This window comes from Pagrus pagrus, assembly GCF_965226575.1.
Source record: "Pagrus pagrus genome assembly, chromosome: 12".
NCBI classification, from domain to species: domain Eukaryota; kingdom Metazoa; phylum Chordata; class Actinopteri; order Spariformes; family Sparidae; genus Pagrus; species Pagrus pagrus.
The window spans coordinates 30,953,349-30,979,310 of NC_140196.1; the positions used below are offsets into that span (position 1 = coordinate 30,953,349).

Consider the following 25,962-nt stretch of genomic DNA (forward strand, 5'->3'; position numbering starts at 1 on the left):
TTGGGGTCTTCACAGGGGACGGAGGAGAAGGAGAAGGGCTGGCAATTTTATGATGCAACGCATACAAACAATTCATACAAGACATTAATTACTGCGACAATATTCACCATAGCTAAACTTGGAGGGGACATAGGAAAGACCACTGGGCTGCATTATCAGTCGCATCAAGGGCCCAGACCGAGACCACAGGCTGGACATCAGCAGGAGACTGAGTGGCAGGCTGCTAAAACAACAGCATTATGACATGTGCTGTAACTGCAACAGCATAACAGCAATGTAAACAGACATGCAAGATGTAATTCTTTTAAAGCTCACCTTAACAGTGTGAAATCCACAACTAGAGGCCATGGACCGGGTGGTCTGTCCACGGGCCTGCATGGGGCATTTCTCAATCTGAAACAATCAGAATTGTATTCAGCCTGGAGTGAGACACTCAGTCAGTCCTTCCAGAAAAATGCGGAGTTTTTTTGTGATTGTTGCGGGCAAAAATCCTTGATTATGTGGCACGTTTTCTTAAAAAATGCGATGGAATATGCGGGATATTTATGCAATTTTATGCATGGTCATGAGTATTAAGTGGATATTTTGCTATACTTTACCTTTTGGTAGAGATCATGCCATTAGCGCTGCCTCGGGGCTGGTCTGTTGCCTCCTCCAGCAGGCTAAACCCCAGAGCTGGCGAATGTCCTCAGTCTCACCATCCACTCCCCCTCTCCCATTGCCTTGTGGCTCTTTGGTTTAGTGCTTATCTGAAAACAACATGGAAATAATAACTGTGGTTACAACTATGAATCACAGCATAAACAGAGGTCACATTATCTTGTCGTTTTTGCATTCAGATACTGTACTAACTTGACCATACTGTATCTGCAGATTTATTTAGATTTTAACCTTTGTGGGAATTTTTGGGGGATTTGCTAAACTATACATTTTTGGAAAGGTTATTGTATAAGGAGTCAGAAAATCATCATCATCAATCATCATAACATAATAAGTTTGCTTATTTACTTTCTTCTACCCTAATAGCTAGCAAATCAATACTATTAATTTGCTAGCTCTGTTAATTTAATAGAGTGCTGCTACTTTCTGTCAAGGAGGACAGGACAGCAACTAACGTTAGGTGACACTTTTTTTTTTTTTTGGTAACTCGTTGCTGACCATAACCGCATCCATGGAAGTGGCCAGGCAGAGCCGCACTCGAGTCGGTCACGGCCAATGGAGTGTGGGTCCAGCTCAGCTTGCAAACTAACCCAATGTGAATTAATTCACATAACAATGTTACCGTTTTTACATTTCAAAGGGATCAGCCAGCGGCGGCTTCGCGCATGCGTTACTCGCAGTCTGGACGCGAGGGGTGAACTTCTCCTGCTCTGACTGCAGCCGGGAGTGACTGTTGTATGAGGACTCCTCACACAACAGTCCCTCCCAGCTGCAGTTCCTAATCTTGACCGTGCCAAAGCACCCACAGACGACCCAGTCCTCTGGGGGGGGGGGGGTGGCATGCATCGAATATATTTTTGAAACATTCATAAAACAGCCCTCGGGCCCCAAGCAGTTGCCTGCCTTGCCTGTTCACAAGCTGTGCGTCTGGTTTTACATTAGCTAATTTTAAACTCAGAGAAAAAACTCTTCAATGAAAGGAACTCTGAGTTATCTGACCAACTGCTTGTGATGTGCAGTTTTTTTTACCCATATTGTTGATGTATTTCAATGGGATGATAAAAAAAAAACATGTTTTTTGAGGAACATGGAATATTAAATGCAAACAACTTTTCATTACAATGATATTGCAAGAAAACAACCACACCGGGTCATTTTTGACCCACTTATGCATCTATGGGTTAATGTGGTAAAGTTTTGTAGCTTTGTAACTAGCACTATTGGATTCCCTGACCCTGAACATGTGGGTTTAGCAGTTAAAATCAACATTCCAGCTTTTTCAGAAGCCGAGCTATTACAAATTAAAGTTTTACGGTGGCCATTTTAAAAAAATCAAAATTGTAAATGCAAACATTGATTTTCTGACTCCTTATACAATAACCTTTCCAAAAATGTATAGTTTAGCAAATCCCCAAAAAATTCCCACAAAATTATATAGTGAACCTGACTATAAGCTTCAGGTTGGCTGATAAGGTCCGTTATTTCTTGGAAGTAGTTTAAATTAAAGTCATAAACTAAGCAGCTAAACGACCGGTTAACATGTAGAGTAGGCTAAATCAGTAGACTGTACAAGTGTACTAAGCAAAACAAATGAACACTGAACGTGAACAGGTAAAACACGTGTTAACCTTACCGTTTCCTGTACGTTTTCCTCCTGGGCTGAAGCCGGTTAGCTTCAGGGCTAACACCCTTCACTTCACTTCGCTGCCAGACAGCAGTTGGTAAAACAGTAGGAGAGACATTACATGGTCTGGAGAAGCTTGTGCGTTTATTTGGCCACATACTGAACTGTACATTCATGGCTAACCTCTTTCTCTGCTCTGCTAATGTCTGCTCCAACTTCACCTGCTGCTGCGCTCCACTACACACACAGACTCTACGCACTCACGCACTGCTCCACCCCTTAAAGGGACCACACCAATCTTATAACACACACAATGGGATAGCTAACGCTAACGTTGGTTATCTGGCTAGCTGCAATGACTGAAATTGCTGAAAAACGTCATGACTCGCCAACGAAATCATAAAATTAGCCGGTGTGACGAATGGAAGTATAAAATGTATGACCATTCGATCAGAAAATAAAAACATTGAATGTTACTGTGAATCAGCAGTAGGCTTGCGCTTGCTTCGCTTCGTGACGGAGACGTTAGCGGGTCAATGTCATTCAACAGCAACGTGACCAGAATGAAGCGCCGTGAATCATGGAGCTCAAAGAGGCGGAGCTGAGCGCAATGCGCTGATTGGACGTCAAAGATGCAAACGATGCTATTTGAATTAGGCGCCTTTCTTTTCAGCGTCTGTACTGTATATAAAAAGCGTCTGTACTCAAATGTGAAATGCATATGTTAATTACAACCCGTTTAATTTTGCCACTTCCTACAAATTGTTCTTTGTTGAGACAGTTCCATGTTAATTTGACCTTTGTTGAACTGGATTTTAGATCCACATGGGTCAAGGAATCGTAAACCTGTGAAGCTGTACATTACATGTCTTTGTTTTTATGGGACAGTAGTGACAGAGTTTAAGGGAGACCTTGAAACTGTCACAAACTGCCTGTGTTCCCTCAGTTCCCACCACAGTAGGCACCTGTTGGTCTTTGATACGGTGACCCAGAGGTGTCAGGCCAAATACAAAAGCCATAACACAAATACAAAAGCCACAACACAAATACAAAAGCCACAACACAATAATCGTATTCGTATTTGTGTTGTGGCTTTTGTATTTGGCCTGACACCTCTGGACCACCGTACTTTGAAGTGTCATAATTAAATATTAGGAAAAAAACAATATTAGGAAAACAGAGTGGCCTCCATTTAACGGCCACAAATTGTAAATATTTTTTATCCAAAACATAAATGCAAAATATTGTTATGTTAGCTGTTATATATTACGGCATATATCTGTTACGAACACAAGGTTAGTAAACTTAACAGTGGCAAAATGTTTCGTTTTTTTTGTAATTTTTTTTACAAAAAATAGATCCAAAAATTACAGTATTGACTGTAATGTAAAATACGGCATCTTTCTGTTATAAACTGAGTGCAGGAGTATTTAACAGTGCAAAATTTACAGTTTTGACTGTTATATATAGTTAGTGTTTCACTGTTCTAAACATTTTATTTAACCTTTTGAGAGTTTTTTTTACTGTAGTAGCTGTAGTAGTTTTCAGTTTTTTACCCTATAATCTACTGACATTTTTTACAGTGTAGATCTGTCTACCTGCTTGCTACCTTTGTGCTAACCTACATAACACTGTGTACATACAAGATCAGTTTCAGTTCCACTTGTGTACTATTTACTCTAAGCTATTCCACCCTAGTACTACCTCAAAGAAGCCAATATGTGCGCAAAAGTATTCAATAGGCTACTCTATCATAAGAGTAAGCACAACTACAAGCCAAGTATACTTAAACTTTCTATATAAGTAGGGCTGCCACGATTAGTCGACTAGTCACGGTTACGTCGACTATTAAAATCGTCGACAACTAATTTAATAGTCGACGCGTCGTTTTTTTTTTTTTAAACTTTGTTTTCTCTCTCTGCTGCAGCACCTTCCACTGCCGCGTCTGCCTTTCTGTCATTGACACACATGCGCAGTAGTGGTAATCTGGGTCAGCCGTAGTGTCACCTGAAGTTATACCAGACGGGCTCTCTGGTATCAGGGCTACCCGGCGGCAACGGAGCTCAAAAGTGTGGGAGCATTTTAAGAAAACAAAAGAGAAAAGTGTGCGATGCAATATCTGCAAGACAGAACTTGCCTTTCACGGCAGCACAATTGTGATGCACAAGCTCCTGAAAAGGAAGCACGTTGTGGCTGACAACGACGATGAAGAGGGACCGGCGTCTCGTTAAGCTAACTGGCTAGTTAGCTGCTAACATTAGCGTAAACAGAGAGCTAACTTACTACTTACTCATATCGATAGCTGTAAACGTTAACATAAGCGATGATGATTTGATTCATTAGCCTTAAGAACAAGAGCCTTGTGCAGTTTGGGATTAGAGATTTGCGATGTAGAATGTGTTTTATAGAAGAGAAACACACATTTCAGGAGCTGACTTGTATCATCAAAACAGACACATGTAAACACAGAGAGCTGAAAATCACTGGACATGTCTGTTGGGATTATACAAATCAACAGTGTAAAGTAGAGCTGTCAAGATGTATGCAGTAGTTAATTATTGCATATCCTACTGTACCTATCACTCCTATTGTTTCTGATGTGCAGGTGCATGAGAATGTCATGGGAGAGTTTATTAAGGCCTATGTCACTAGTAGTTAGCATATACCTTAAACACTTCAAGCTGAAAGCTAATGATTGTTATATAAGAGCAGCTGCATGCTGGTGCGATAAACTGTATGTTATACATTCAATTTACGTATGATCCGATTAGTCGACTAATCGAAAAAATAGTCGGTGATTAGTCGACTATCAAAATAATCGTTTGTGGCAGCCCTATATATAAGGTAAGAATACTTCTTAAGTATATCTCGATCAAAAGATTAAGTACAAGTATAGGCCAAATATACTTAGACTTTTCTGTATACTTGTCAGTATAAGCCAAGTATACTTAATCATACTTTTCTTAAGTATAACTCGATCAAAAGATTAAGTACAAGTATAGGCCAAATATACTTAGACTTTTCTGTATACTTGTCAGTATAAGCCAAGTATACTTAAGTATAATTTTGTTAAGTATATCTCTGATTAGTACATGAAAAGTAAACTGAAAGCATACTTTCTTATTTTTTAGTTTAAAAGAAGTATACTGATAGCACACTTGAATAAACTTCTTTTTCGTAAGGGTTGGCATGAAAGTTTAACAATAATGTTGCCAAAGCATCTGTCCAAACACTCGGACAGAACACAACAAATAACAATTGTATTGTAATTGATGTAAAGTATTTGCATGTGCACTAAACAGTCTCCAGAGTTACTGTAACTCAGCAGAGATCTCCTCCTGACATGTTTGAACGTGTATATAAAACACGGTGCTTTGACTCATATTGTGTTTCTGATGTTTTTTTCCACAAGAAGTTCTCATTTAAATCATCAGAATTACATTGACTCCTGAATCTGTGATTATACTATGTGGAATTTCAGGATTTGTACTTCACTGTAAACTCCATTCACAGTTTGTATGTTCAAGTTTCCACATCACACTGTGCTAAATATTTTTTTTGATCAAAGTTTTTTTATTAGAATTTTCAAATAGTAGACAGTGCCCCAGAGGGGCTTAACAGACAAAACAAAACAAAAACAAACATAATAACACTAAAGGAACAAGTACAACATCCCCCTCCAACCCCCCCACCCAGTACCAGACAGAGAACATACACATTACATATTATATAGCCAGACCAACATAAAAGAAAAAGAGCAAGAGAAATAAAATTACAGATAATAATTACATAACAATGCTGTCAGCGTCCATATCTTCAACAAAGGTCAAAAAAGATTGCCAGATTCTGTTAAATTTCTTAGTCGCTCCCCTGACAGTATATCTAATCTTTTCTAATTTAAGATGGCACATGACTTCTCTGACCCAATGACTATACATCGGTGGAATAGGATCTTTCCATTTAAACAATATTAATCTCCTGGCAAGGAGAGTGCAGAAGGTCATCATGCTGATTTCATACCATCTAAAAGGGATAGTATCCTCCGGAGTCACCCCAAACAGTGCAACAAGAGGAGACGGTCTCACTACTCTTCCCACTATCTTAGAAAAGGTCTCAAATACAGATTGCCAAAATGTATGCAGCTTTGGGCATGTCCAAAACATGTGCAACAGAGTAGCTGGAGCCTGTCTGCATCGATCACACGTGGGATCTATGTCGGAATTGATCTTAGAGAGTCTAGCTTTCGACCAATGCAGACGGTGAACAATTTTAAATTGGACAACTGCATGTCTGAGACATATGGAGGAGGGGAAAATTCTTTGGATTACTTTCCGCCAATTATCATCTGAAATTGGTTTGCCTAAGTCTGTTTCCCACTTATTCTTAAGGAGATCTAAAGGTGTCAAATCATGCATGCTAAGTAAATCATAGATAACACTTATTGTCTGCTTCCTGGCCAATCTACATTTAAAGATTGAGTCCAACAGAGAATTGGAAGGGCACAATGGAAAAATGTCTGAATTTGAGGCTACAAAATTTCTAAGCTGCAAATATTTATAAAAATGTGACCTGGGAATGTCAAACCTCTGTATTAGCTATCATAAAGATCAGACAATAAGACAGCCCCCTTTCTAGACCAAATATCGAATGTCTTATCCATCAATGATGGGATAAACAGGTGATTATTTGCAATTGGCCCAGTAAGTGATAGATCCCCAAGAGAGAAAGATCTTCTAAATTGATTCCAAATTTTGATTGAATGTACAACAACTGGATTAGAGGTAAAGCTAGACAGAGGTTGTGTGAATGGTAATTTGGCGCACAGTAGAGCTGCTAGGCACGTGGACCCAATGGATGCCCCCTCCATAATTGTCCATCCGGGGGCTGTGGCACTTTCCCTCATCCAGTACAGCAGCGATCTTATGTTAGCCGCCCAGTAGTAGTACATGAAGTTTGGGAGTGCCATCCCTCCCTTCGCTCGAGGTCTCTGCAGTATACATCTTTTGATCCGTGGTGGCTTTTTGTTCCAAATAAAGGCTGATATCTGATTATTTAGTTTTGAAAAAAAGGATTTTGTAAGAAACACTGGGAGACACTGGAATACATATAAAAATGTAGGCAGCACACTCATCTTTATAATATTAATTCTGCCCCCCAGGGAGAGAGGCAGGGGGTCCCACCGTTCAATATCTTGCTTCAGATTAGATAACAGAGGCTGATAATTAGCTAAATATAAATCTTTATGGCTGTGTGTAACCCACACCCCAAGATACTTGAATTTCTTTGGACTAATTTTAAAAGGAAATGAGTCTAGGGGTACCTGGCCTGCCCCCTTACCAATAGGCATCAATTCACTTTTCTGAATATTGACTTTGTAACCCGATATTTTGCCAAAATCTTTGAGTAAGACCATTAATTTAGGGAGACTCAGAAGGGGCTGTGAAATGAATAATAGCATATCATCTGCATAAAGTGACACTTTATGCTCTATCCCTGCACGCTGGATCCCCCTGATATCAGTATTCTGTCTTATCGCCAAAGCAAGTGGTTCCATTGCAACAGCAAATAGCAGTGGCGACAAAGGACATCCCTGCCTTGTACCACGCTGGAGCTCGAAGTAGGTGGACAGATTATTATTAGTACGTACAGCAGTCCTCGGAGATGTATATAAAAGTTTAACCCATGATATAAATCTGGGACCAAATCCAAACCTCTCCAGCGCGCTGAAAAGATAGCCCCACTCCACCCGGTCAAATGCCTTTTCAGCGTCAAGTGAGAGCACTTATTCTGGGGTACCAGGTGGAGAAGGGCTATAAAGGATATTGAAAAGACGTCTGATATTAAAAAAGGAGTAACGATTCCTAATAAAGCCTGTTTGGTCTGGTGAAATGACGGATGGAAGAACCCCCTCCAAGCGACGTGCCAACATTTTAGCAAGGATTTTTACATCTGTATTTAATAAAGAATTTGGACGGTACGAGCTGCACTCAAGAGGGTTCTTGTCTTTCTTAAGGAGTAAGGAAATAACTGCTTCACGCATAGTAGATGGTAGGGCTTTCAATGAGAGTGACTCATTGAAAACCAACAGTAACAAAGGGGAGAGTTGTCTTGAAAACTTTTTGTAAAAATCTGTTGGATAACCATCCGGTCCTGGGGATTTGCCGCTTTGCATAGAGCCAATCGCTGATGCTATCTCCCCGACCGAGAGGTCCTCCTCCAGCCCTGCAGCTTCCCCTGGATCTAAGGACGGAACATGCAGGGTCTTAAAAAAGTCTTCCAAAACAGAAGGGTCTACAGATGTGTCGGAACTGTATAGTGAAAACAGGAGTTAATTTTAAGACTATCCGTACATTTTGAGCCCTGCTCATCATTTATTTCAGGGATGGTCTGATTAGCAGTCCTCTGTCTCAACTGATGAGCGAGAATCCGTCCAGCCTTTTCTCCGTGCTCATAAGACCCATGTCGTGATTTGGATATAAGATACTCAGCCTGTCTTGTTGATAAAAGATCAAACTCTGTCTGCAGTGACATACGCTTTTTAATAGAGTCTGCAGTAGGAAGATGGCTAGGTAACCTATCTAGCTCAAGAATCTCTTCCGCCAATTCTTTAAGTTGAGCAGTGCTTACTTTCCTTTGATTAGCACAAAATGAGATGACCTGACCACGTAAATATGCCTTCAGGGACTCCCAAATAGTTAGAGAAGACATTCCAGGTGTTTGATTAATATCTAAAAACAATGAAATTTCAGATGCAATAAAACTAGTAAAAGCGTCGTCTGACAGAAGCAGAGGGTTGAGTCTTCAAGGGCGATAATTGGATTGTGTATCTGGGATGCGCATAGCCATAGTCAAAGGGCAGTGGTCTGAAATAACTATGGGTCCATATTCACATTTGGTTATGAGGGGAAGTAGTCTTTTGTCCAAAAAGAAATAATCTATACGGGAGTATGTGTTATGAACCGGGGAGAAGAATGAGTAACTCCTGGAAGCAGGATTACGAAAACGCCACACGTCCACTACTCCATATGATTCAAGGAAAAGCTGGATAGAGCGTGCCGACCTAGACAGGGATGATGATCTGGGTGAACTACGATCTAACACAGGAGAGAGCGTACAATTCATGTCACCGCCAAGGATAAGGTAATGCGATGTCATATTTGGTAAGCAGGAGAAGAAATTGGTGAAGAACATTGAATCGTCCCAATTTGGTGCATAAACATTGGCCAAGATGACCGGAAATGTATAAATTTGCCCTACAACAATAACATAGCGCCCAGCGGGGTCAGCCTCTACGCTTGTCATTGTAAATGGTGTATTTCTATCAATTAATATAGCTGCCCCCCTAGCCTTTGAATGGAAATTAGAATGGAATATCTGTCCTGCCCACTCCCCTCTCAATCGAGAATGGTCCACTGTCCGTATATGTGTCTCCTGAAGAAATGCAATATTAATATTAAGCTGCTTCAGATGTGTAAATACTTTTTTTCTCTTTAAAGGATGATTAAGTGACTTGACATTCCAGCTCATGAAGTTCACCACACTACCATCTGACCCTCTGAGAATATTAATACCAGTCGTAATGAGGGGTAAAAGTTGAATATCTGAGCCCTACAGGGAGCCCAACATGACAGTAGATGAGCCATAAAACAGACGTCTGGCAAGTTATGTACAATAAACAACAAAGTCTGGTACACCCTCCCCATAACCCCACACCCATCCTACCCTCCTCAGCACCTACAGGAACAAGGTGCACACCATACCCTTCCAAAACAAATCCGCACATTTAGTGCTTGTGAGGAGAACTCTATAGAGCCTACTGCTCAGGCTCCCGTCGAACCCCTGATATGAAAAGTGAATTCAAAAAGCGCATCCTATCACAAAACAACTAGCAACAGCACATGAACCAATAATGTGAATCAGAATGACTATAAACAAAAATCACTTCAAAAATAACCTGCTGCATATGAAATAGGGCCTGGAAAATTCCCACCCATTAGCCCAAATAGAAAATAAATGAAACCATGACTTTACACAGTATGTGACATTATATAGTATGTAAATACTGTACATCCCAAATTAAGTCCAAGATTGTGCCAGGGTCTTATAACCTAAACGAAAACAACAACTGCATGTCCATACATTACTTTATAAAAAATAAAATGAAGGCCTGGGAGACACCTCATCAGTCCATATATAACAAAAATAAAACAGCAGTGTTGATCATCCTACTTCAGAAGTCTGTTCAAACAAATATCGTCCCGTCAGAGTTCAGAGACGATGATTTATCCAGGACAATATTACTCACTCAACCCTCGGCTGTAGAGATGATATTCTTCTTGACATAGCTCATCGCTTTGCTTGCATCCGTGAACTCCTTTTCTTCTCCGTTGAACGTGATGCGGAGACGGGCTGGAAACAGGATGCCATACCGGACCCCCTGCCGATTACGGAGCAGCTTCCTGACCTCATTGAATGCCGCCCTGGCCTTAGCGACACTCGTAGTATAATCAGGAAAGATAACAATTGTGTCACCGTTGAGCCGGAGCGGGGCTCGGGAGCACGCCCGGCTCAGTACCTCAACGCAGTCCTGGTAGTAATGAAGTTTGGCTATGATAGCATGGTTTCCCATCCTTCCTCTCGGGACCCAAACTTCTGTGAGAGCGGTCCACAAGCACATCTCTATCCATCTGCAGCGCTTCTCTCAGTAGCTTTGAGACCGATGTTGTAGAGCTCGATCCGTTTGTTTCCGCCACCCCCAGGATCCGGATGTTACATCTCCTCAGTCTTCCCTCCATGTCCTCACACTTATTTCTGAGTCCCGCTACCTCTGCTGCCAGGTCACTCACCGTAGTCTGTAAAACTGCCACCTCGTCCGACCAGGTCGTTAGCCCACCTTCCACCTCTTTAATTGTAGCTTTCATCTGGTCGATTTCGGAGTGAATTGCAGCCGTGTTGTTCTTTACTTCCACTTTCACCGCTTGCAACTCGTTCTTAAGAAAGTCGAAATCCTCAGCAAGTGCACCTTTCAGCTCAGTTTTTATCACTGCTGCAATGTCAGTCCTTAGTGAAAGCAGGATATCTGCCTTCAGGGTTTCAGCATCCATCTCTTGGCTGTGTGGCAGGGACAGGGGCTTCGGGCCTGGAGAGATGGTGGAACTCGAGGACGAGGCGGTGTTGGGCCTAGATTTGGTTTGACTCGACAAATTTATATTTACGCAGATTTGACGCCATCAACACGTATACACATGTATATTCCACTTAAGGAATATGCTCGAAGCAGGTTTACCAGTATTTCGTTATGAAAAGCGCTTATTAACTTAAAATAAAGCAAAAGTTCGACGGGAGCTCAAGCCAAACTCAACCTACTCCATTGCCTGCTAATTATTAAAATTAAATAAATAAAAATTTACAAATTGTTAAAATGAGGCACCACCCTGGAATCAGGGACCAATAACCAGACCCAAAATAGTCTCAAAAGAAGGGTTCACTTTAAATGTAAGTATTTGTAAAATATTTACAATTAAAGGAACAGTGAAGGAAATGAATCCGAGTACTGACCATCACAACCAGCATTTATCACAAAACATATGCACAAAATAATCACAGAAAATCAATAATACTTTCAATAAACAAAAATCGATCACTCAACTAAAGCAGCTAAACTATGAAACTAAAACTCAGACAAACTCAAGCACAAATAACAAACAAGCATGTGTGTGTGTGTGTATATGTGTGTGTGTGTGTGTGTGTGTGTGTGCGCAACAGCGATGTTTTACCATGTAAAACTAACAGCAAATAAAAAGGACTTGGAGGTCCACAAACTCACAAACAAACAATGTAGTTTACAAGCATACCATACACGCTAACTTCTAGTATCTGTGCTCCAATAAGCCTCACTTGTAGTCGTGTCTTCCTTAATCCAGCTGCTTCCTCGGCGTGGATTTAAGGCGGTTGCCCCATCCTGCATTGGCTGTTAAGACAGCGTAGTCGACGTGGGCATTAAGAAAACGGGCAAAGCGGGCGTTTTCTGAGGAAAAAACCTCCTTCTGCAGGCAGGGAAAGAGGCTGATTGCACAGCGTCTTTTCTGGATCCGGAGTATGTTTGGTAAACACACGGCAGTTTTGGCTCGTCCAGCGAGATGACAGACTGTGGCCTAGTCGGGTAAAATCTATTCGTCTATATCAGTGGTTCTCAACCTTTTTTGAACAAACGCCCCCCTGACCATGCCATGAGCCCCTTAACGCCCCCCCCCCCAGGTTTTGTATGATGAGGGAAGTCATTCGCTTGCTTTAAAGTCCCTGTTTTTATTGGATTGAAGTTGTATTTATGCCCCCAACAAAATAATGAGTAAATCTGACCATTTTATCGGACATGAAAGCATGGATTTTAATTTAAACATTGCCTCCAAAATGTATGTTTTTGACACATATAGTCATGTCTGTATATAACTCAACACTATGCCTGGAGAAACTGGTAAACAACATGGAAATGTTATTTTAGTTGTAATGGGACCCTGAGCTCTTGAGTTGCTAGGATCTTTCTGCAAAGAGCTGTGAGATAGAATTTAAGTCAAACTGGTGTTTCTACTGAGAGAAAGGCCACACAGCCTTTGAGGATGATGAATGAATTGCATATTAAGTCTGAACATAAGTGGTTAACGTTTATATCACTTCACAATATCACAACATTTGAAAATAACCCCAGGTGTATTAAGCAACGTGGAACTTGGGAAGAAAAATACCACCACAGCAGAATTTGTTGAAAATTAGTTTTAGTGGGATAATGTGGTCAGACATGCCAACAACACGCACACTTCACGTGAACAACAGTGAATGAACCAATAAAAAAACAGAAATTGCTCGTGCGTTAATTAATGCGCTCCTAGGCTTATTAAACATTTGAACAGAAACGGTCATTGCCTGAGGAGTGAGACGCTAACATGAACCAAGGAAAAAAAGAAGAACAAAAAAGCCTATTTTAAAGAAGGGAACTATATAGGACTGTACGGGCTTTATTTATTAAAAGCAACCTAGTGAGAGCCCTGTGCTTGGTGGGCCGCTGCCAGCTTTTTCACGTCTGGACACTGGGATGTGAGTTTCAGTCTGAGAGCGCCAGAGCTAACCAGGTTCAGACGGTTGCGGTATTTCGTCTGCATGTGGAGAGCTTGGCTGAATCCCTATTCGACGAGATACGACGTGGGGAAAGCGAGGAGCAGGAGATGGACCCTCTCCCACAACGGGGGAAAACGCTGACCTTGCGTTACCCACATCGCACGCCAACCAGAGGTCCGGAATGTTGCTTTTGCCTCTTCGTCATTCTGGAGATCAATGAGGCTCTCCTGGATTTCGGGCTCACAGCTGACAGCATCTGTTTGCCATGGCTCCATCACCCAGTCAGGCACATCCAGCTGCTCGAGGTCCCTGAACCGAATCGCCATGTCGGCCTTGACTGCCTTCAAGTGATCGGTGTAGAGCAGGAGGTGACTATCCGTCAGCTCATCCAACACCTGAACAGGCACAGTAAAACTATTATTTCATTTTATCATGAGAGCAGAGATAAAACGTACTCTAAAGGCCTGTTCATACTCATGGTCAGGGCATTTCATAGGCTACTTCAGGAGAAACTCCTGGGAGTTCCCTTTTTTTAAAAAAAACAAAAAAAAACAAAAAACTCCTGGGAGTCCCTCATACACCCTGCCCACTGCAGTAGCCTACACTTAACGCGCGCTAAAGGAATCCCCTTAGCGGAGATGGCAAGTTTTGCGTTGATTGAGGAGGAGGAGAACAACACGTTTGAAGCGGCGGCGGAGTATTGATAGCTTATTATGCGCTATTGCGGAGGAGATGGAAAGAAAGAGGCAACAGAGGTGGCATGTCCGACCTCTAGTATGAAATATGAAATGCCTAATATTTTCACATTCTGAACAATCACACATTTATTTCTTCTTGAGTAGTATGAACAGGCCTTAATTCAAAAACCTACCTTGGCTAACTGCGGAAAGTGATTTAATTGTCGCCTCCCCAGGTTCTGTTGGTAGAGCTCCAGTTTTGCAAGGAAGCTGCAGATGGTGGCCTTGGAGTGGACCAGCGTCATCCCATCCCCCTGGAGCTTCAATGTGACCTCATTCATCTTCCCGAATAAGTCGGAGAGGTAAAAAATGTCATGGCGACAGGACCACAGCTTGGCCTTCAAGGTTGCGTCTGCCTGGTCGAGAAATTCAGTGACTGAAGGGAAAAGCTCGCACAGCCTGGCCAAGCAGTTGCCCTTTGACAGCCAGCGCACCTCTGTGTGGAGCAGCAGGCGCTTAAAGGCCTCATCATTTTCCCCACACAGCTGTCTGAAGAGCAGATCATTAAGCGCATGGGCTTTTATTTTGTTGATCGCCTTGACCGCGACATCCAGGGACTGATGGAGTGACGGGGACATTTTTTTGGCCACCAAGTTGTGACGGTGCAGTACGCAGTGCACTGTCAACACCTGGGGGACTTGCTGCTTGAGGAGGGTGGCGAATCCCCGGTATCTGCCGACCATAGCTGGCGTTCCATCCGTGGCGCAGGCGATGATGTTCGTCACCAGGATGTCCCTCTCCCGCAGGAACTCCGTCAGGGCGGCGAAGATGGTTTCCCCTCGCGTGTCTGTGGCCAGGTATTCCCCGAACAGGAAATCCTCAAGCAGATCCCTCCCGGACACATAACGGACATAGGCCATCAGGAGAACGTTGTTGTCGGCCGTGGTGGTCTCATCCAGCTGGACACTAAAGCGACAGCCGCGCAACTTAGCACACAGCTGTTGCTCAGTGTCCATGGACATCTCCCGTATGCGCCGGGCCACACTGTCGTTGCTGAGCGGGATGGCCTTGGTGACTGGCGCAGGGTCGCGCTGCATGACTGTGGAGATCGCCTCCTTTATTGCGGGAATAACTAGAGACTCCCCTACAGTGAACGGTAAGCCGGCCTTTGCAATAAGTAGAGCTATATTATAAGATGCCACCACCTCGCTCTCTGTTTGATTGACGCTCCGAGCGAACATGGTGTTGATCGTGGGGCGCCTTGAATGCTGATCCCTCAGTGACTGGAAGTAGGCCGAGTCTTTTGATGCCTTGTCAGGATGTTTTTTTGACAGATGCTCCTGTAATCGCGATGGCTTCATTGCCTCATTCGAGAAAACCTGCTCACATAGCAGGCACATCGGCAGCTGTACATTAGTCGGTGATGGAATAAATCCATAATTTATGTAATTTGCATTGTACTGCCGGCACTTCTTCTTATTTTCCGCCATGTTTGATTGTAATGTAAATGGATTGTGATTAAATGTGATTACGTAGGCCTAATCATGCTTGTGTACGTTTTCATTGGTTATTTAAGTGTTAGCCCGCGAACAATTAGATGGGCTCCAGGTGACAGCTGTCAAAAGTAGCCAAGTGTCGGAAAGTCTCCAAGAGGTTTCCCGGGATTTCCCGGGATTTCCCGGGGTTTCCCTGCTGCCGTGGCTTGTTTACGGGCGTTACTATGGAGACCGTTCCTGCTCAGCTCGTCCGATCGTGGTCAGGGAGCAGAGAGGATATCTCTTCCCTTTTACCCAGCAGTGGAAGCAGCAGACTCGGGTTCTTAGGTCTCAGACAGCAGCTTTATTTTTATGAAACTATATCTGAACGTTAAGATACACTTTTTCCTCTCGACCGCATCTACTCTCGCTCGCTCACCTCTCTCGACCACACACACACACGCACATGCACGCACACGCACGCACACACACACACACACACACACACACACACACACACACACACACACCGCTCTCGCTCTTAAAAGGACACACACCGATCTCATAAGATGTAGCTCAGTAGAATTTATTGAAACACCCATAAAGTAGACTATTTAGGTTGGTTATTTGCACTAAAAAAGTTGGGAAACCATTAAAGTTTAACATGTAGAGTTCAAATGAACTTTGTACAAGCCAAGTTGTGGCGCCCCCCCATTCCTGCCTGAGCGCCCCCCTCTCAGCCCTCACGCTCCCAGCACCCCCCACAATGTCTAGAGCGCCCCCTGGGGGACGGTACCGCCCCCGTTGAGAAACCCTAGTCTATATGTTTCCTTTGAGTAATAGTTGCGTAAATAAAGCTGATGCTTCTAGCAACATGTAACTCTGGTACTGCGAGACATGATCCTGCTTTACTTAACTGAACTGATGTGTGCGCTGAACAGGTGCGCTCATAGACAATGGGAGGTGGGAGTTTTCAAACCTAGGGGGACTGTGGCAGGCACCACCTACTGGACATTAGGGTCGGTGCACTTTCCTTTGCTTACCAGGCTTCGTTAGTGCAAGGAGGCTGCATTTAAGCGTTGAGCTACACGCAGGCCGATCTGATGTCAGAACCATATGGGACGGTCCCAACACTTCCAAACCAGTTGTGATGTCACAGATCCTGCTGGTAGACCTACCTCTACTAGCACAGAGGTGATGTACACATCAGTAGATGAATGTGAAAACAGCCGTCATGTGTCAAAACTCTGCACATATCAACATCATTCTAACCAGTGAAGCTCCAACATGTTTCTAACCCTAACTGCCAAGAAACACAGTTTTAACAAGCAGCTGGTGGACAGAGTGGATCACTGAGCAGCTAAAAAGGCAGATATTTGTCTCAGGAATTGGTGGCGAACAAACCAGAGTTTAAAGGAAGTGAGTTTAGGACTTACAGGGAGACACAAACACAACTCCAGGTGAGCCTTTCTGTTGCTTCATGTCTTCTGAGTGTGAATGATTGACATGAAGATCGATGAAGAGCTGGATGCTGGATGTCAGACGGTGCCCTTTCATTTCAATACAAATGTGCTTGCTCAGCATATGAGCCAAAAATGTGTTTCTCTTCATGGTTCACGTCAGTGTGGCATGGCTTACTGTTGATGAATGATGGCTTACTGCATGTGTGCTTCAGTGTTTCCATCCACACACAGCAGATACAACAGACACAACAGCTACAACAGATACAGCAGATACAGTAGATACAACAGATACAACAGATACAGCAGATACAACAGATACAACAGATACAGCAGATACAACAGATACAACAGATACAGCAGATACAGCAGATACAGTAGATACAACAGATACAACAGATACAGCAGATACAGCAGATACAGCAGATACAACGGATACAGCGGATACAGCGGATACAGCAGATACAGCAGATACAGCAGATACAGCAGATACAACAGATACAGCAGATACAGCAGATACAACAGATACAGCAGATACAACAGATACAACAGATACAGCAGATACAGCAGATACAACAGATACAGCAGATACAGTAGATACAACGGATACAACGGATACAGCGGATACAGGGGATACAGCGGATACAACGGATACAGCAGATACAGCAGATACAGCAGATACAACAGATACAGCAGATACAGCAGATACAGCAGATACAACAGATACAGCAGATACAACAGATACAGCAGATACAGCAGATACAACAGATACAGCAGATACAACAGATACAGCAGATACGCACAGCAGAGGTTCTGATTCATAGTTTAAAATCACATCTACACAACTGTGTTTAACCTGAGGCTAACACCTGTCTACAGCTACAGACTCATTCAAAGAAACATGAAGACATCTTAAAGACATGTCTAACTGTGTGTGTGTGTGTGTGTGTGTGTGTGTGTGTGTGTGTGTGTGTGTGTGTGTGCAGGGCATTGGAACCCTAAAGAATGGTCGGCTTTCCAGGTCTTCAGGGTCAGCCTGATGACATCAGAGATCATCTCCATGGAGACAGAGACGCAGAGGCAGGGTCTGAAGGTCATATTTGACCTGCAGGGGTGGAGTTTAGGTCACGCCCTGCAGATTAACCCTTCACTCGCCAGAAAGATATCCTCTGTACTTTCGGTAGGTCTCCCACCATGCTTCTGATCATGTTACATTACAGTAAATAAAATATAATAAGATTATTGTTAATTATAAGACAAAGGGGGAAAAAAAGAAGACAAAGTGAACACATCAGGAGCAAGCTGTTGTGTCTGAACGTGGTTAATACAGGACTAAACTCAGCAGACCAGGGCCCGTATCCTGCTGGGAGAATTTTTTACACTAATTACTAGTTACAGATTTCTGTTGCTGTTTTCTTGGGCTTAGGGAAATGCAGTTTGTGTTAAAATAAATTTTTCCTGAGTCACAAAGCTATGACATTACAAAAATGCATTGATCAGTTGCAATGATGGTCCTGCAGCAACATTAATTATGAAGTTTCAGGAATAACACCAACATGACAACATCAGATTGTGCTGCCTTACACTTTTTGACAGAATATATCAGTTAAAACATGTGGGGCTTGACTTTTCTGACTTTTCTGACATTCTGATGTGAATCTTTCAGTCACCAACACTCCTCCATAACTGGTGATGTGCAGGGTTTGATATTATTTTATAGTCATGACAGATCAGTCTGCCTCCCCTTTTTGTTTTTGTCTTTGTGTGTGTTCAGGACTCTTTTCCACTGAAAGTTCGAGGAATCCATCTGGTCAATGAGCCGATGTTCTTCCGGCCTGTCTTCGCCATGATTCGTCCCTTTCTTCCAGATAAGATCAAACAGAGGGTGAGTATCTGTTCATCACAGACACATCGTCTACAATGCAGAGACACACATCTGTTCATAGACTCTGTTTCACACATATACAGAATAGAAATGACCTCCTGCTTTTAAAACCCAGCTCTGGCTCTCCTCACTGTAGATCCACATGCACGGTGCTGATTTCCACAACACTTTAAGCGACTTCTTCTCACCGCCTGTCCTGCCTCCAGAGTACGGAGGGGAGGGACCCGGCATAGAAAAGGCGTGTCAAGACTGGACCAATCAGCTGCTTCAATCAGAGAAGCTCCTGCAACAGATTGCCGCCCACCCAACAGGTGACATCGCCATTGCACCTGATGACTCCCTGACATCAGAGGAAGTGCAGACCGAACTGCTCTCGGAGGGATGATCACACAGACACACACACACACACACACACACACACACACACACACACACACACAGACTTAAGACGTAATGCTCACTGGCGGCCATGTCTGTGGTCCTTAACTGTTGAGTACTGACTGTGCAGGTTGTTGGCAGCATGCAGAAAGCTGCCTGTGCTGCTGTGAAGATTTCGGCACTGGACCAATGTTTCATGCCGTTAGCTTGTTAGCTAACTGTTTCCCTCCTCACGTTGCTCATAGGAATCTGAGTTCACCCTTTGGTCTGATTTTTGAACCTTCTAACGGAAGAAGACATATTTGCCTTGTTCCCAGGAGTGACATGAGAAGTCGATATCAGTCTCCTGTCTGGGTGTTCAGTCCAGAGCTTGAGATCAGCAGTAGGTGGAAACTGCTAGCTTGGCTCTAGTAGTAAAAACTAAAAACTATGCTTAATAATGAACATGTTGTACCTGTGCACAAAGGAAATGTAAAACCACATGGGCCTTTGTGTTAATTCAGCAAATGTTCTGCATGAAGTTCTTTCTTTCTTTGTGTAAAAACATTATGTTTATTCACATGCAGAGCAGGAAGTGAGATCCGATCACTGAGGTCACTCAGACGCAGGTTAATGTAGCTGTGAACTGACGGACTGAGAGCTGATCACTGTGATCGATCACTCAGGATGGATGGTGATTCAGGGTCTGAATTCTCATTCGTTGTGTCTTTTACAGTAACGTGCTGGATGTTACAGGTGTTTTCAGGGATCTCTCCACTGTAGTTGTTGATTGATAGCCAGCACTCCAGTGGACCTCAGATATGGATCGCCAGGAGGAGATTTGTATTGCAGCTGCAGGACACCAACCTTCAACCAGAGGACTGTTTGCCCTGCTCGAAACAAACGACCATCTTACTGTGATCCTGTGACGAGTCACTGTGAGAGTCTGATGCTCAGCTGAACAGTTCTCCAACACTGTGTCTTCAACATGGACAGCAGATGCTGCAGATGAGCAGGAAGCCTGCCTTCCCTCCATCGTATCACCCTCTATCGTATCACCCTCCTTTGTATTGCCCTCCTTCGTATCACCCTCCATCGTACCACTCCCTGCAGAGACGCAGCTCATCAGCAGCCGGCCCAATCCACACAGCATCTATTGTTCATGTCTGATCATTTGAACTTTGGTCTTCTTTTTACAGTTTAAGAATTTAAATGTTACAATTAGGGATGCACCGAATGTGAAATTCTGGGCCGATACCGATACCGATGTTTAACATAACTTGGCCGATGGCCGATGCCGATGCCGATGTTTTTTCTTTTTGTTATTTATTCCTTTTTTTGTGCCATGGAAACATACAAGTCTTTCATCACACTATCCTTGAATGAGCACAAATCCAATCAGACCAATTTATGAAACAAAAACAACCTTTAATGTCACTCTCTGGTTGACATTTAAGATAACCTTAGTTCACATGACAAGTTCTTTTCTGAAAAATAACTTTCAAAAACCCTCTTGGACTGCTAACTAATCAATGAAAAGATTTTTTCAGTACTTACATTGCCCAACAAAATTATTTGGTTTTAGCCTGATAAACAAAAACTTACTCAATGAGAAGATTTTTTTCATGGCCCAATAAAAAATATTTTTGTGAAAAATAAAAATACGTCAAGTGTAAATGTAAAAACGAGTGGAAAATAAATAAATTGTTTTTAATAAATACAAACATAAATAGGGCTATTTTTCACCTTGTGTATTTCTCATGCAGAATAAAACATAGTGTTTCAGAACTCACAGACTGGAACATGGGGCATCTTTATAAAACAAAAACAGTCCCATACAGTGGACCTCCACTTCTGAATATTAATGACACATAAGTCACCTGCCGTATCTCTGGCCTACTTCTTAGTAAGATGCATGTTTTTCTTTACAAAGATAAGCATCTCTGCCTTGTCACAGCAAAGCCTATTTCTCTTTTCATCCAAGACATGAGATACAGAGCTGAATAACCGCTCACTCTCCATGCTGGTGCATGGCGCACAAAGGTATTTGCGTGCCATTTGTGCGATTTCTGGAAAACGCAGGTGGTTATTTCTCCAATAGCCGAGTGCACTCTCACCTCTGGGAATAGGGGTCTCTGCCAGGAAAATATCCAGTTGTTGGGATACAGAAGTACTTGGCCTCTGGTCCATTTGCCTCCAGAATCTCCGCAAACATGTCAAGCAGGGAGGGCCCTGCTCCGTCGGATCGTTGCCTCTTGCGCTCTGGCTGAAATGCGCTCGCTCCATCGCGCGTCCCATCCTCGGCACCGGCAGCTGGCAACAGGTGTGCGTCAAGTATTTCTCGAGCGCGTTGTTTAACATCCTCATCAAAGTAACGATCCTTGTATCTGGGATCCAAACAGGTGGCAATGCAGAACATGGGATCATACTCGATTTGATCGAAGCGTTTATTTACAGCCTCTAATAATGAGGTCTTTGTTGTTTTAACGCCATGGTCTGTGTCAGCCTGCTTACTCAGAAGACGTCTCAGGGCTGTCACAGAGGGGATGACATCGGCAGCTGATGCTTCTGATGAGCTTACTTCTCTTGTCAATTGTTCAAACGGGGAGAGGAGTGTTATAAAGTTTTCAATTAATTGCCACTGGTGCGCACTGAGAGTGGCCGGGAGGTCGTAGTCTGCGGCATATGTAGCAAGTGCGCGCTTTTGTTCCAGCAAGCTCTCCATCATATAAAATATACTATTCCAACAAGTGGAAATATCTTGCTGTAGCCTTTTTGGTTTCATTCCTAACTGGACCTGCACAGCCTGGAAACGGCAAATAGCCACAACATCTGTGAGGCTGCGCTGGCTAAAAACACCGTCATGGATTGCAAGTTGAAGTGTGTGTGCCATGCAGCCAAAACTAGCCAGACCACTGTCCATCATAGCTTTAGTCATATTCCTAGCATTATCTGGAACATTTTGTCAAATGCCTCTGAGATGGCAGATGCTGAGTGGGTACCTGGGATCTCCTGGGAGTGTAACAATGCCTTCACCAGGTTGAAGTCCTTATCAATCCACTGTGCCGTGAGGCTAAGCATGCTCACGGGGCTTACATCTGAACTCCATATATCCGTGGTAAAACTGATTGCAGCGATGTCACGAGCCAGTAGCTCATGAATGTGTGTGGCCACAATGTTGTGGATCTCGGGGAGACAGACCTCGGCAAAGTGACGTCGGCTCGGCAGCGTGTAGCGTGGCTCCATAAACTTCATCAGATTCTGAAAACCCACGTCCTCCACTACAGAGAAAGGCTGGTCATCTAAAGCTATGAACTCCATCACCTTTTTCGTTATTTGTTTCGCTTTGGCGCTGTCTGGAGGCAGCTGTTTCTCAAACGCCGTGTCAACTGAAGTCTGAGTCTTACTGGGGGTGGTTTGTGCTTTCTTGGCGGCTTCATTTTTCCGTTTTTGGTCAGCTTGCAGGTAATCCCTGTACACCACCTCGTGCCTGCTTTTCAAATGTCCAATGAGATTTGTTGTGTTAAATGACTTTCTAGCAGTCCCCCCTCTTGAAATCTCAATGGAACACGTATTGCAAACTGCATAACACTGATCTTTCTCCGAGACCGTAAAGTATTGCCACACGACCGCCATCTTCTTAGTTTACTCTACTGAGGAAAGCGCGCAGGTGCTCTCTTCCGTCTCGGCAGACTATTACATCTCAAGAAAAAAAGAAAAAAAGAGGGAAAAAAGAGTTTCTCCATGAGCACAGCGTTCATGCAACATGTAAATCAAGATATAATCATCGGCCACGGCCATCGGCGAATGTCATTTTTATTTGCCGATGGCCGATGGCAGTTAACGAGGCAAACATCGGCTGATACCGATGTTCAGCCGATGCATCGGTGCATCCCTAGTTACAATTTTATACAACAAGGAACCTTTCACTATGTTTGGACTAATATTATACACATATCCCATGCACATGATTATTTGAATTGATTGTTGTAAAACACTGAATATCTTTATGTGAACAGAAAATATCTTTTTGTTATGAATTTTACCCTTTGCCTTTTTATAAAAAGATAAGGAAAGTCTTTGGTGCTTGGGTCACATCTAGCACATAGAAATGATAAATTATAACATTACATAAAAGAAGGCAAAGACAAGGCTCCAGTGACGATGTTCTCATGTGGTGACACATTTGTACAGTTTTTACTCATTCGACCCGAACGACATGATGTAAATTGTTTTTTGGGGGGTTTTTTAAACTGCAAACAACTAACAATATTTAACAATGATCTCCTGCAATCATTTGTCTGCTCATGAGGAGACAGGCAATATTTTTTGCACATTAAAGGGCCAATGAACTAAAAGGCTCAAATGTTATTATTAAAGGTGTCTGTTCACAGGTTCTTATTCACTTTCATGTGTGTCAGGTTGCTGCACGGACCATCGAGGCTCAGCCAGAAACCACAGCTGAGTCACACACAGTAACAGCACTGTGAACGCAGCCATCTCACAATGTGGCATTCAAAAACACGATGATCTTTTTCCTACTGAACTAGAGAATGATCATAGATTCAAGATTCATTTTAGGGCCATTATGCAATACAAGATTGTATAATGAAATGTTATGTGTGTAAAATATAAACACAACAAACTATACAGACAAATTAATGAATAATAATGAGGTCATAAAAACAAGTGTTGAGGATGAGTTCAGGAGTCTCTCAGTCTGAGGAGTGAGACTGCTCTGTAGTCTGGTGGTACAGCAGTAGGTACATCTGTATCTGTTGTAACAGACTGTGTCTGGGTGGGTGGGCCTTGATGAACCATGCCACTTTGTGATGTTTCCAGTCAGGATGCTTTCTATTGCTCCTCTGTAAAAGTTTTGGACAAGTAAATTTGTCCAAAAACACTTTTCCTTATTTTAAATACCAGACTTTATTTGTTGCTTGTTCTGTTTTTTTTTTAAATGTGGTATTGTTACTTACTACTTCAGTAAAAGGTATAAGTATACCTTCAAACACTGATATTAAGCCAGTGACACAAAAACAACCTCAGTAATTCAGCTTCATATCGTCAGAAGGTTTACTTTGTTTCAGTCTGTCCTCTCTGTGCTCTATCACTGCACAGACCTTTGACCAGTGTTAGCAGGTCAGTAAACATGTCTATCACATGCGCTCAGTCTGCTCAACAGTATTGACTCTTCAACTGTGCAGCTGCCTGGGATCAATCCACAATTCAGTGCGAGTACAACCAAAGTTTACTTTTGACAAGATATTCAGTATAAATAGACAAATACACAGAATGAGCCTTTTTCCTCCACTGTTAGTCCTCTACACTGTACCAAAGATCTCAGATCAGAAGTTAGCTCTGTACAGACTGCAGGCTGTGTACTTTACATGTTGTGGGTTGACACGACCTGCCCTGTGTCCTGGCAGGCATCAGGTCAGTTTTCAAAGGTGTAGATTATTGGGATATGTCCAAACTAGGGCTGCACAAAGTGGGGCCCATGGGCCAAGACTGGCCTGCCATAAGGTGAAGTCTGGCCTGTCAGATGTTTCTTTACAAAAAAAATATATTTTTAAAAATTCTAATATAAATCACTTTGTGTATCTTTGTGACGTAAAAGTGCTCTTTAACTATGTGATTACTGATTGTTAGTTTCAACAGCCAGCATTCACAACCGTAAGGACTTGTAGTTGTGAATGCTGGCTGTTAAAAGCTGATGCTAAATGTGCATTGCTGGCTGTAAAAACTTTGAATAATGCCAAGAATATGAAAAATGTGGAATATTTTAAGAATTGTTGAAGAAGCGCCAAACTGAATTGGTGGTTTTAATTAGTTTGAAGTTGCCTCTGAAGGAGTATGAAGCGTCCTAAAAATGGGGTGAGAGTGAAGGATTCAAAATATACTGTAAGCTGGGAGCTGGACTGCATTGCTGGCTTGAATGTGTGTTGAGAACCAGCGGGTATGAAGTATGAATGAGTACCTACTCATAGTATGAGTATGACGAGATGATAAAGTGAGAATTACTCAACGCTCCTGTCATTTAAAGCCCCACAGAGCCAAAAGTACTAATCTGATTACTTCGCGAGGCACATTGTTTTGACCAGCACAGATTTTCCTACAAGCAGATCTTTAAATTTTGTAGGTAAAGTGAACATTGTGAGAGAGTTGAAGACAAGGTTTTCAGATTGTTTAGAGCTCATCTCCACTCCACTCAGTTTCTATTTGGATGTATGAAGGAGTGGGAAAATGAGTTGATAGGATTTCTAATTGTCTTCCATTAAACCTAATCTAAGACTAAGCTTCAAAGAACGTTGAAAAATTAAAAAACATTTTAATGGGATTTGAAAGATGAATAATACTTTAAATGTAGGAAATACGTGGATTATTTCAAAATGTATCTAAATTTGGAATAATGGCTGGTATGTCATAATTGAGCTGAATGTTTTGATGATTTAATTAGGTTTCTGCGTTGAACAATGTGGAAGGAGTTAAAGCTGGGCTGTAAGTTAGAAAAAAGCGTCAAGCCCAGGCTAGATTTTGAAAAGAACCCAGCCAGTAAACCCCACCCCACTCAGGCCTCTCTCCAAAGCCACTCCCCCCAAACCATGAACGTGCACTGTCCGACAACTGCCGAATAGTGGTAGGAAGAAGAGTGTATCAGTGCATCGTTTTCATCACAACATCTACAAGTAGCTACCTCATGTCTCATTCA

The 25,962-nt window shown here is 42.7% G+C and overlaps 1 protein-coding gene across 1 annotated transcript in view; it reads left to right on the top strand.

Moving 5' to 3' along the window:
* Positions 1-23,691, top strand: part of ttpa (tocopherol (alpha) transfer protein) — a 31,669-nt gene extending 7,978 nt beyond the window's left edge. Inside the window, exons 3-5 of the mRNA XM_084369802.1 lie at positions 17,995-18,188; positions 18,783-18,893; positions 19,030-23,691. Of these exons, the coding sequence (XP_084225928.1) occupies positions 17,995-18,188; positions 18,783-18,893; positions 19,030-19,278 (554 nt within the window). The 3' untranslated portion in view covers positions 19,279-23,691. The remainder of the gene's footprint in view (positions 1-17,994; positions 18,189-18,782; positions 18,894-19,029) is intronic.
* Positions 23,692-25,962: the final 2,271 nt, after the last annotated feature.